Source organism: Anser cygnoides, chromosome 6 (genome assembly GCF_040182565.1).
Source record: "Anser cygnoides isolate HZ-2024a breed goose chromosome 6, Taihu_goose_T2T_genome, whole genome shotgun sequence".
Classification (NCBI taxonomy): domain Eukaryota; kingdom Metazoa; phylum Chordata; class Aves; order Anseriformes; family Anatidae; genus Anser; species Anser cygnoides.
In genome coordinates this window covers 26257219-26269813 of record NC_089878.1, presented here as the reverse complement: position 1 = coordinate 26269813, position 12595 = coordinate 26257219, and the positions used below count along the sequence as shown (strand labels likewise).

Sequence of the window (12595 nt, the reverse complement as noted above, 5' to 3'; positions counted from 1 at the left end):
TCTGGTGGAGGAAATGTGGCCGGTAGCATGTCTTTGATGTGTCTCTTCCAGATCAAATGAGCCACTCAGTATTAGGACAAATGTCTGTAGGTGCAGTGCTCCATGAATCTACTCTGTAATTTTTATTACCATGGGCTGGCTGATATCCACAATAAATTGCACGAGTTTTTTGACTACCAGACTCCTGTCATTCCTACCCTCGCATACATTAATTTGTCAATACAATTCTCAGGTCTGGCAGCAGGGAAGGCACTACATGGGATATGTATTTCTTGATACGAATAGGATGCTGCACATTCATATGTGGCACTTGTAGATGGATTTGCTTGTGACGTTTTATCGTGCTTTTGATAGAGAAGTGATATAGCTAATAGTGGGAAAGAGGCAGCTGAAATCAAGCAATTACTTGTCAGAGCATTTATCTGAACCTGCTTTAGCTGATAAAACAGTTATTCTGTGTTTTTCCAATTAGTGGTAACTGATGGGAAGAGGTACTGGTGGAGAACAGAAATGATTAGCTGTTGTGGAGGAAATTTGGGATAATAAGGAGTATTTTATTGGAGGACTGCATGGAGTAACCTTAAAACTGTGTTGCTGTGATGCCGATCCGTGAGTTCTCATCAGGGTGAGAAAGTGCTTTATCATGATGGAGTGTAAAGTTGGGGGGACAACACACAGGCATCTGAGGAGCTCAGCATCCTACAGTTGAGAGCATATGAGGCTGGAGAAATGAAAGAAATACCTCATGTGCTCTTGGCAAGACAGGCAGAATGTTAGCTCAGAGATTCAGCTGAGTTTTTCAAAGCTATCAGAGCCACAATGCCAATTTTTGGCTCCATTATTCAGCTGTTCGGTTCTTCTGCACTTTCCAGAAACTTTTTGGATCCAGCCTTCTCATTCCTCCACTCTTTTTGAAATACTGAACTATTGACTCATTTGTGTTCAGTTTGCACCATTTTGGTCTACCACACATTTATGTCACCATGCAAATAATAAGTGACACCTCACGTCAAGTAGCTTCAATGTCAAGGCTTAGCTCCCCTTGCTAAGAGGAGTGAGAGAGCCTGGCCTTGCTAGGAGACAGATTCAGAAAAAATCAGAGCTAGATGGTTTGAAAGTGGATTGTAAATAACACATCAGTATCCACTGTCTCTTGAGGACTCAGTAAAATTGACTTTTTCTCCTCTAAATGTCATCATGGTAGTTATTTGAAAGAATGAGTGAAGTCTGCTGTGTAAAGAAATACACAAGATTTGATTTTACAAGTGTGTCTTAACACATAGGTTGATCCTGCAGCTTCAGAGCAAGCCCTTCTGCATCTAATACCCCAGGCACCCAATCTTCACCCAGTCTGGCACAGCAGGAAGTATCTATCTGATAAGTGAACTATTTGGGGATAAATCATTGTGACTACAAAGACTTGCTTTGTTTCTATATGGGTGGAGCTCAAAAAAATGTACCACTAGATTTATTAGTCATGGAAACTCCCCATTTTCCAACCTGGGGAAAATGAGGACATCAACTTTTAAACCATATATTTCCCAAAAGAACTCAAATTCTCACTAAGTGTCCTAGCAAAACAGAATCATTGCAGGGACTGCAGACTGTTTCTGGGCTGTAGCACTCAACCTCTCCTCCTAGGGGAGGCACCTGAATTCAGCATGTACCCTTAAACAAAATGAATTTGTGGATTCAAGCCAAAATGCAGTAACTCTCAAACAAGAGTTACATCAATTCTGCTAGGCAACTTCCATGCTGAACTATGCACTGCAGATGGGCAGAAGCTAGGTTACTTATTAGTGGGAGAATCTGCTCTTTTGAAGTTAGGATTTTAAATGAGAAAAAATCCAAAAACTTCTGAAATTCCTTACCAAAAAATACCTCTAAAATATTTTGTTGATCAAGATATTTTGTTTTGATAAAATTCAAAGTTTGTGGTTTTTTTTTTTATTTGATGTCTGTTTGAAAGCTATAGAACAAAATGAAAAATAAAGATATTTCACCTGAAGAGGCCCAAGCAAAATATTTTGCTCTTATAAAACATTTTTTTCATTTTTTTATTTCAGTATACACTTTCATGAGAATGTGCACCCTTCATGAAACATCTTATTTTGGACCAGTGTATTTTCTCAGCTCTCCCTAGTTCCTTTTTTCAATTGCAGCTCTTCTATACATGGATGTACATTGCTCTCCCGTGCTGCCAGAAGCAGTGTGTGATAACTGATGAGTGTGTACTGCAAGAAATGTCAATACTACTTAGAAACAGTAATTTTAGCATCTTTGAAGAGTGTTTTTTGTTTTTTGGTTTTTTCTTATCCTGATCTGTGAGCCCAATTGAGCCCTGGATCAAGTGTGTTATTCCCAGAGTACTTATACCTGCTTACATAAGGATGGAATTTGGCATGGTGTCTGTCTCTGGACATATATTGGATTTCACCAGGTGCTGCTGTCTATTGCTTAAACCTACATTAATCATTCCTTAAAAAAAAAAAAAAAATGCATGAGCCAAACATGCTTGCAGGCTTATTTGTGCTATAAAAGGTCTTTCCACTGTGGGTAACTCTGCCTCCCACAACGTGTTTCAACGGAATGTGTGTATTTGCAATCTGGAGACTTTCCACTGTGGGGTAACAGTGTTTTACTACGATGACTGGAATTTCTGAAGCTGTTTGCCACTCTCCATTCACTCACTTCTTAAGTTGCTGATGTCTTGAACTGATAAATCAGGATCTTAGGTCTAAGAGCCCTGAGCAGTCATTGCCCAGATGAAGTATCCTTTTCCTTATATTAAAATCTGGCAGTGTTGACTGTAGACTAAATGTTATAGTGACTGCACATGAAATGGACTTCATGGTCTCCTTGTGTGAACTACGAAGAGTACTTAAAATACAGGCATAACGTGTTTTTGTTTTGTTTTGTTTTGTTTTTAATAAGTCTCACTAGTTTGGCTGTGCTAAGCACAATCACTTATTTACTTCTCACCTAGAATCCAGTAAATTTGAATCTCCAAACATATTCTCGAATAGCATCTGCTCAGCCAAACTTTTTCAAGAATGGTGTGTTTATATTTCAATACGACTCTAATATTTATTTTTTCCCAGCAAATGTCAATAACATATCATTTTCATTTAGTAAATCATTTTTGTTTTGTTTCTGCTAAATCATCCCAAATACAAGAGTTTAAATGCTCAAGAGAGAGTTGAATGGTACTTACTGTTCAAATATTTCTTTGTTGTAGTAACAAATCTTTAAATGTAGCCCAGCTTCAACAAAAACAAAGCCTTGATTAATTTCATATTTATCTCAGCAGCTGTTTCAAGGGAGACCTGCCAGATATTGATCCAAATATAGTAGACATGCAGCAACAAAAGGGGAAGAGGGTAAATGAGTTTGTATGAAGGCATCATTTACCAGCAGAAACTTAATAGGAATGTAAAAACTATAATATTCATCCTCCGGCTTTGGCTTTAACAGCTGCAATCATGCATTCTTGGACACAGCTGTGTTTTATATCTTTGCTATTTAAATAAAGACAGAAAGCTTCTCAAATAGTGTTTATTTGCTCAATTAAATAAGAGGATGAATGCCTGCAGAGATCTGATCTGGGCTGTAATGGTATAGATCAGGATTTTTACCTGGGTAGAAGACAACACAGTACGACCCTGCTGGATCCTGGCAGATTCTCCTGAGATACCAGCTGTGATCAGCACCTCTCATAGTGACACTCAGGATCTCACGCGGTCATGCTTACGTGTTGGTAAAAGGTTTTCTTAGATCAAGCTGGTGTCTAAGTCTTTCCCAGCTTATATAATTTTACAGCAGAATCACTTTGACTCCAGAGATATCCTCTTAGAAGGAAAAATTGAATACCAAAGTGAGTTACTTGTTTGAGAATTGCAGGAGCACCCATTCTGGCACAAGTTAGCTTCTGCCAAAATATTTTTTTATTTTTTTTTCTGCCTTTCTTTTCCCTCCTGTTGACATGTGGCCAAAACCGGGGGTTGAATGTGGACATTGTGCAGCCCACGCATATGCATTCTTGTGCCATTTGCAATCACACCTCTGTCCCCGAAGAGCAGTGGCTGGAAAGCAGAGACAGGAGGTTTCTCTCTGACCAGACCTCACTGGCTCCAAGTCTTTTTACAAGATGTCATTGAAATTTCTCTACATTGCTGCTTTATGTCCAGCTCCAGCCAGCGTGAAACTAGCTTGGGTTTCTTTCTTTCTCTTTCTAAAAAAGGAAAGTGAGAATGAATATTTCCTTTTCAGTGCTGCAAGAGAAGAAACAAATTTAGGTCACAGTAAGGAACAAAGAATTAATTGGAAATGGAGGTTGGATGACTGCTTCTCCTCTAATTACAAAAAAAAAGCTTTGTGAAACGAAGTAAGAAAACATAAGAGGGAAAATTTAGGCTGAAGCCTGTCTGTCTATGGTCTTTCAGGTAGCTGAAATTCTCTGGTGGGAGAATTCCATGAATTGTTTTTTCCAGAGTAATGGTATTCTCAGGATGCGCATCACTTACCTTCCCCCACTGGTCACTGGTACACCAGCATGTAAGGGAGATGTGAGGATCAGCAGGCAGAGGTGTCCTGAGATCTCTGAGAAGACAGACTGCCCCACGCCAAGCAGCCGTGGTCACTGGGGGATGTAGGTGACAGCTCTTGACGGTGTGAGTTCAGAAACACACCTGGTAATTGAAATAATGAGCAAGGTACAATTTGCTGAGAAGTTTTAAATGTCAAGTATTTTAATAAATAATGCTGGTTCGAGAGTTCTTGATAAACAGGTTTATTAGAAAGGATTTTATCTTGTCCTCCAAATGTACTGGAAAGTGTATTATCACTACAGATAGCTGTTTCTGTTGACAAGATGATCTTCAGGCTCAATCTGGTAATGAAGAACCAAACTATTAGAGCCAGTAAGTGACACTGATTATAAACCTCCCCATCTAGCTTCATTTTCAAGCTGCGTTAACAAACCACAGACAAGATGAATAGAGTTACAGTAAATAAGAAATGTTAACACTTAAGTTACTGAAGTGATCCTTGGCACATTTTGATATGGAAACTAGGCAGGAGAGTTAGTTTGGTCTTAGTATGAAATGAGGCCTTTGGGATAATGGTCCGTGCTTGGAGGCTTTCACATACTCATTTTTCTCCTCTTCCTCTCCCTTTTCCACCCTCAGCTTGTGAATCAATTGGCTGATTACAGCCACATTTGTCAAAGGAACGGCGATCTCAAAAATAATTAAGTTCCTACAGATTTTGTGCTTACAAATTGATGCTTGTAGAGCTCCTTGTTATGCTGAGAGAGTCTCCTGACAAGGTTACATTGACCTTCCTTGACGGAGATCTTTCTCTCACTGTTAACAAATCATGTTTTGAATGAGATGCCATATATGTCAGATCTGTGCTTTTGGTCGTCCAACAGGCGTGCTAAATGTGCTGCTTTGCCATTAACTCGTGACTGCAAAACGGGCGTGGAGATATTATGTTATTTCAGCTAATCAAGTGCTGAAGCTTCTAAATGCCAGAAGCTTTGGCCAAATTGTAAAGATGAAAAATATATATAATCAATGATAGGTATTTCAAAGATTAATCAGAAACCATGAAGTGCTTAAACTTGCTTCGTACCCAGCAAGCCAGCTCTTGCCAAAGAAAATATAATTTAGAATGTGCCTGAATTAAAGAGGAAATTTGAGAAAATAACCTTGTGAAAGTACCCTAGAAACCAAAATATGGGGGGTTATTTTGACAAAATTAGCATATTTGCTTTTGAGTTTCTATTTTTTTCTTTAAAACAAACAAACAGATCGTAAGTATTGTTTTCACAAATATTCTAGGATGTTTTTACTAAACTTCTAAGCTGGTCTCTGTCTTTGCTTAAAAGCAGTGTAGCAACTGAAATGACATATCAACTATCAAATATTTTGTGCTCACCATTGCAAATCTAGTCCAGATGAGCACAGCCAAAAGGCTGATGGATTGTCCAAATACCTTGATCTGAGCATTTTCTCCAGTTTCTGGTCAAATATCAATACCGGAAAAAAATTAAGCACCACAATCAACATTAATTGCCATCCTAAAATGATTACTTGTGCATAATAGATTGCTGTAGCCTCCTGAGAGTCAGGGATAAGGCATGTCTTGCTCGGACAGTGTGAAGGAAGCTTGATTGCTACTGATGCTTTTCCCGATCAATTGCTAAACTGGGGAGGGTTTGAGTTGTTGCTTTTAAACAATAAATTTAATAAGCATGGCTAGACTATTCAAAAGGAACCTAGGGTCATTTCCTCTACATATTGAGGTAACTGATGAAAAATGACTGACTGTCAAGGATGACAAATGTTCACAGATTGCTCTGAGTCGCCAGAATTTTTGTGTGCTTCATTATGTCTACAAAACAGGCCACTTCTTTTAGGACCTTATCAATGGCTGTATTTGGATATTGCAACTTAAATTTGGGACTTTTCAATTATTTTTTAAACTGCATTGCCTATGGGGTTTCCCCACATTTATGTAAGCATCTTATACTTTCACATACACATTCAGTTGTGTTTTTACAGACTGCTTTTAAATATTTTATAAAATTATTTAGATTTGCATATATAGTTTCCTGAAAAGTAATATTTTTGAATTGATTCTAGACAGCTGAAGACTCTGTAGGTACCTGGAGACATCCACCAAGGCAAGCTCCTTACACAAACACAGCATAGTACATGGTTTCTGCCCTGAAGAGCTTACAATCTAAATAAATAATTTTCTTATCTCCCTCTTCTTTGTCTGGCTACTGGATCTCTGTGCTGAGTGTCTGAAGAAAAATCAGTCCTTCAAAAAATCAATTCAGTATAACAGGGATTGGTGACTTGGCAGAAGTTACGGAAGACCCCATAAAGCTTTGCAAGAAAAAACAACACAAACCCCCTATTCAGCCCTTTCTGATTTGATTCTTTGTCTCAGCTCTAGTTCCAAAGGGCAAGAGGCAGGAGCAACACCAACAAAGCTTCTTTGACAGCCTTTTTTTTTTGGCATTAGTTATAGAAGGATCAGATGTCTGACCTTTCAGCACTAGGTAAAAGGAGAATAAAAAGATCTATATTCCTGATGGTGCTAGGAAGTGCCTGGTCTGCCTAGTTTTTCTTTGCACAGACTGTTGTAAGCAGCATGCTCTGAGTGTGCCAATAACATTAAGGCAGAGGACCAAGCTCATTGGCTTTGACTGCTTCTTCCTGGCACTAAGTGGAGACTGTTCAAGTTAGGAACCTCCCTTAACATGGCAATGTACCCTTTGCCATGGAGCAGTCTGTCTGCTCACAGACGTTTTTAGATCTTGGTAAGGTCACCAAGGACTTTCATTTTTAAGTTAGATATGTTAATCCAATGTGCCTCCTATGAAAAATAGCCCATCTTCGATTTAGAGAGCTTTACAGAGTTGTTTTCAGTGAGATACGTGGGACTTAGATCTTACCAGCAGAGAGTGCTTTAAGGATGCAGGGAGGTAGAATATAGTGAAAATCATCCTCTGTGTATGCACTGAGAGTGTTCATGTGGAGGCTAAACAGTCTTACAGTTTCCGCATCATAACCATGCTTAATAATATCTGTCAAGCATATATTTAATTCATTCTAACAATATCAACACTTGCTATTTTGAAGTATCTTCCACATGCCTTTATGTCTACATTATTGATCCTATTTATAATGATGGCCAGTTTGCAGAAAGGCCACGGGTGCTATATTCATATATTAAAGAGGATTTCTTCTTCTGTACCTCACTGTTGCACAAATTATGTTCATGTTCTGCCACGTTTCTCTTCTTATGCCACTGTTCTTTCAGTTAATATCTTCCTTTCTTTTTTCTACACTCCCTTTCTTCTAGCAGCTTCTCCTTCTGGCTGTGACCTCTATTCCATCTTTAAAAAATATATTACATTGGCAATTAGGCCATTCTGCCATTTTTAGTGCCTTGGCAATGAATTTTAGTAATTACCACGCCAATAATATTACTGCGGGTGGGGAATTCACATTTTATGCAAGTGCTTGAGGCCCACAAGAGACGCCAAAGCTCTCCAAGTTCAATGCCGCGCGTGGCAGTCAGAGGAGCAGGCACTTCCCAATTCTAATCCATGGTTTGGACAGTGCAGATGGAGGATGACACTTTGGAACCATATCCCTTTTCCTAAGAAGCAGTACTATGACCCTGGAAAAGCTATTCTGAAAGCTGCCCAGATTTGAGTTGAATCAACATGTCCTTTCACTCTTTCTCCTCTCCTGTAAGTAAAAAGGGAAGGCATGTTTGCAAGCTAATGCTGTGGTGCTCTTGGTCCACATGCATCACTCAGGTGCAGGCCAGATAACCATCTTTAACATTTGAGAAGGGAGGAGTGCAGGCTGGAGGAAAGGTATGACTGCAGACTTTAAAAGACCTGCAACATTTGGAAGATCAATCAGGACAGAAAAGATGCGATTTTAACAGTGCACATGCGAAATCACGCAGACCTCCCTTTCATGGAATGATTGCTAGGCACTTTTATGGAAATTGCATTTTTTTAAAAGTCCTTAAAGAGGCCTTTAAAGATGAAGACACCCAAATTTACAGATGGCCAGAAATGTTAAGGCACAGGAACCTGCACACATTTGATTCTGGCTTTGATGGTAAGTGTGTATGTTTTCAGTGAAAATTTAAATTGTGCATATTTGGGAAATAAGAGATTAAACTGTAATGTATACACCTGACTTCACATAAATTAGATTGTTGCAAAACTCTTAAAATTCATATAGCCTTTATGCTTTACTCCTTTGCCTTTCATTTTCAGTATATCATTCCTTGCTTTGCTCTCCAGCACTGAATGCTATCAGCAAAAGTTAAGTCTCAGTGTGACTGTACACAATATTAATTATCTTGACATGCTTTTATTCCTACAGTGAAGATGTCTGTAAACGAGGATTCACTGTTATTATCGATATGCGGGGATCAAAATGGGATTTGATCAAACCTCTCCTGAAGACCCTTCAAGAAGCCTTTCCTGCCGAGATTCACGTTGCCCTGATTATAAAACCTGATAATTTCTGGCAGAAGCAGAAAACGAACTTCGGCAGTTCCAAGTTCATCTTTGAGGTGAGAGCCACATGAGGGATGTATGGCAAAGCATTATCCCTGATAAGGAATGTTCTTCAGGGGAAAAAAAACTCAGACCTGGAAAGAAAAACATGACATTTAGGACTGCTTCCCAGAGGGGTTTATGCCTAGCATCAGGTGGCCTTCTGAGCACAACTGTGGAATGGGACACATATTTCACCTCAGAGGTACACGTCTGGTTCACATTGGTGAGAGTTTTTCTGTGGGTTTTATTTTTGGTGGTAGCATTCAACATTCCTTCGTTTCTTTTAGAACAAACAAACAAACAAAAAACAACCATCAAATCAGTCAAAATGCTAAAGACAAAGTTCTCTAGCTGCTAATGTATGGGTTTGTTAGTTGACCTCTATCCAACTTCAGATAATGGCTCTTTTAATAAAAGACATTTAGATTAAATTCATCTATATATTGTCACCACTTTAATTTAATTGCAATTTACAATTCAGGGCTAACAATAACAATTCATGTTAATGATAAGGTGCCTCAGGCAGGTTCTCTGAGAGGTAACCAATATACGACACTGCATAATTAAAGGGAATTTTACTGACTTCGTCATCAGTGAAGACAAACCTGCTATGTTCTCTTAGTGCTTCTTAGCTTTCTGGGAATTTCAGCTTCTCACTCAAAGAGAAGCAAAGCTCAGGTGTGTGAAGTGCTCATATATCAAAAATGCCCAGCCACGGGTAAGTCATGTTTGTTTTTTTTTAATTCACTGAGAAACAACTCTATAGTTGACTGTCTTACCAGTGTATTAATTTCAGAGAGAGACTCTGAATTGGAAGCTCTGTAACTCAGAATTTGGATATAGTTCTTAATCTTGACTGCAATGGAAGAGTATATTTAAGTACATACTTGAGATCTACTGAAGGCAATGTGGTATTTTCAGCCTCTTCCTAAGAGCACTGTTTAACTACACTGGGCAACTAGGTTATCATGAAGCATTAACAGGCTTTTACAATATTACGACAATTCAAACATTTGTAGATTTTACCCCCAATTCATGAAAACTCAGTGAAAATGATTCAACTCAAATTTTGCTAAGTTTAAATGGACTTTATCTTCGTTGGCTTCCTATGAGGACTCAGACATGAAAATGACTTCCACTTGCTATCCTCTATGAGCCTTTGAAAGCAAGGCTGCCTTTAGCATAGGTTTGTGTCACCTCCAGAGATTGCTCATGCTTACTGAAATCGCTGCTCCTGGCAGAAGTGCCTGCCATTTCAGTGCAATGAGACTGGCAATGCTACCTGTGGGGAGTGAGAGGGATCAGGGCAATGGGAAGGAGAGGGGAGATGCAGGGGCTACAAAGGAACGTGGAACAGGAGGGAGCTCATGCAGAGACTCATAACAGAAGAGCTGCTGGGTGTGGGGAGGCTTCTGTTTCACATATATAGGGGCACCAAGGGGCAGTCTCACAGCAGCCCAAAGAAAGACAACTTATGCATGTATACCCAACACTGAATTTCAGTGCTTAAATAACCAAAACCTAGAGGTAAATTAACAGAGTTCAAATGCATATTTTTAGATCTTTTTTTTTTTTAAATCATTTAATTCTTTCTGAAGGCTTGACTTATATTTTGTATTGTGTGGGATTGGTGTGACGATGAAGAGTAAACTGTGGTCAAGCTATTCTTCATAGTTACAGCTCCAAGCCTGTATTCTTTTAAAAACTCTGGACTCGCTTGCTGTACATGCTGGCACACAGTAAGGATATTTTTAATTTTGTGTGTGTGCCTTTGAGCCTTGGTCTGTCTACTGGGCTGTTCACGTGGATGCCTGTAATGGTGCACACCTTTTGGGGACCAGAGGAAGAGAAAGTCAGATCTCTTGGACAGTTTTATGATTTTAAAGAGATACTTTAAGCCATGGCCCACAGTACAGTAGATCCACTGCAATACAGACTCCACAGTCCAGAAGCTTCTGTTTCAAAGGGTTTTTGTGGTTGCTCTTGCTTATCAGTAGCCTCTGACTCTGGGGCAGCTCGTGCTCTACACAAGAGCTGTGATTATTTAATAAGCATTCACATTTATTCAATTTATGGGAGGCAGCACACATGCACCCTCTTTGCACTGAACCACCCTGGTGATTTCCCACAGCTTGGATCAAACACAAGATACTCAGCAGGAACACACTGCAGTGGAAGGCAATGAAAGTCTCTGTTGAATTACCCCATGCACAAACTTAAGTTACCAGCGTCAGTTTTAAGGCCAAACTCTGCTTCTGGGCTTGAAGGAAGCATTATGCACGTGCCAGGGCAGAGCATGGCCCTTGGTGGAGGCTAATGCTCTGGATTTTGTGTTGTGAGCTGCTGGCAGAAAGATTCTGTTACAGTCTGGAGAGTGAAGCATGCCCCGCAGTTCATCACACCCAGAAAAAAAGGAGAAAAAAAAAAGTTTGATTGATGTATGCAGACTCCAAAACTTTCTGTCATTTTAAGGAATAGACCAGGCAGCTTACAGTATTAACTCAGAGGTGCTTTCAAGATTATTTTCCTTCTCCTGCCAAAAGAGTTTAAATAGTGGGCAGTGCTTTTTACAGTGATTTTTAAAAGAAAGATGGGTGAAGCCCGATATACAGTTACTTTGTCTTACCACATACCTGCCAAAATAAGGTTGTTTTCATGAGAGTCTGAAGAACTCCTCAGAGAAACAAATCTGAATGAAGACATTTGCTACAGAATCTAATGAAAAGCCTTTCTGATATATTCTCATGTCAAATTCTCAGTATGATAAGAGCAGTGTTGCCTTAGTGAGAAGTACTGCAGGGGGAATGCCCAGGTATTAAGGGAAGTCTTTTCTTGACAGCTAAATTCTAAATTTAATTATCTTGAAAGCGTTAGTGTTCAGAGATTTAGAAATTTGAAATCCCTCTGAAGCTGCATGCTTACCTTCCCATTGTTTGTCGGCTCTTCCCCCTTCCCCAGACCAAGGAACATTGCAAAAGAGCTTTAAAATAATCTTTCTGCTGAGCATATGTTCAATAGAATCCCCATTTTTTATATTTCAGAATGCCTGATGTCTTTAGCTGGATAAGAATTGGAAGAAAGGCCTACTATTAACTTAAAACCAGTGGGCAGCCTGCTATTTTGGACGTAGTTCAGGATAACGGACAGAACTTAAGTACTTTTCTTTGTAGATGACTTTCGTGAGATTGCTGTGATTATTGGGTGTCTCCACTTCTGAAGAGCAGAAACTCTAACATTCTTTAGAGGCACGATTTTTAGGGAATAGACATGCAGCCATTGGTGAACATTGCAAGCCTTGAAGGGTTACCAACTTCAGTGTTAACATGACAGCACCAAAAATCTAATATAACATTTGAAACCCTATGCTTATATTTCAGAAAAAAAATACTTTGTCTAAAAAAAAATGGGAAAAGCCATCAGTTGTTGGGTCCTTAAACTGTAATCTGCTTTCTAGGCACCCAGTGCATTTCTCTATCACTGATTACTGAGTCT

The 12595-nt window shown here is 39.3% G+C and overlaps 1 protein-coding gene across 18 annotated transcripts in view; it reads left to right on the top strand.

Moving 5' to 3' along the window:
• KALRN (kalirin RhoGEF kinase) overlaps positions 1-12595 on the top strand; it is a 502830-nt gene that overhangs the window by 189517 nt on the left and 300718 nt on the right. For all 18 annotated transcript variants that reach the window (XR_007166315.2, XR_007166316.2, XM_048072237.2 and 15 more), the window contains one exon: positions 8925-9117. Coding sequence is in view for 16 of the 18 variants with exons in the window: in XM_048072237.2 (XP_047928194.2) it covers positions 8925-9117 (193 nt within the window). In the remaining 2 variants the exon portion in view is untranslated. The remainder of the gene's footprint in view (positions 1-8924; positions 9118-12595) is intronic.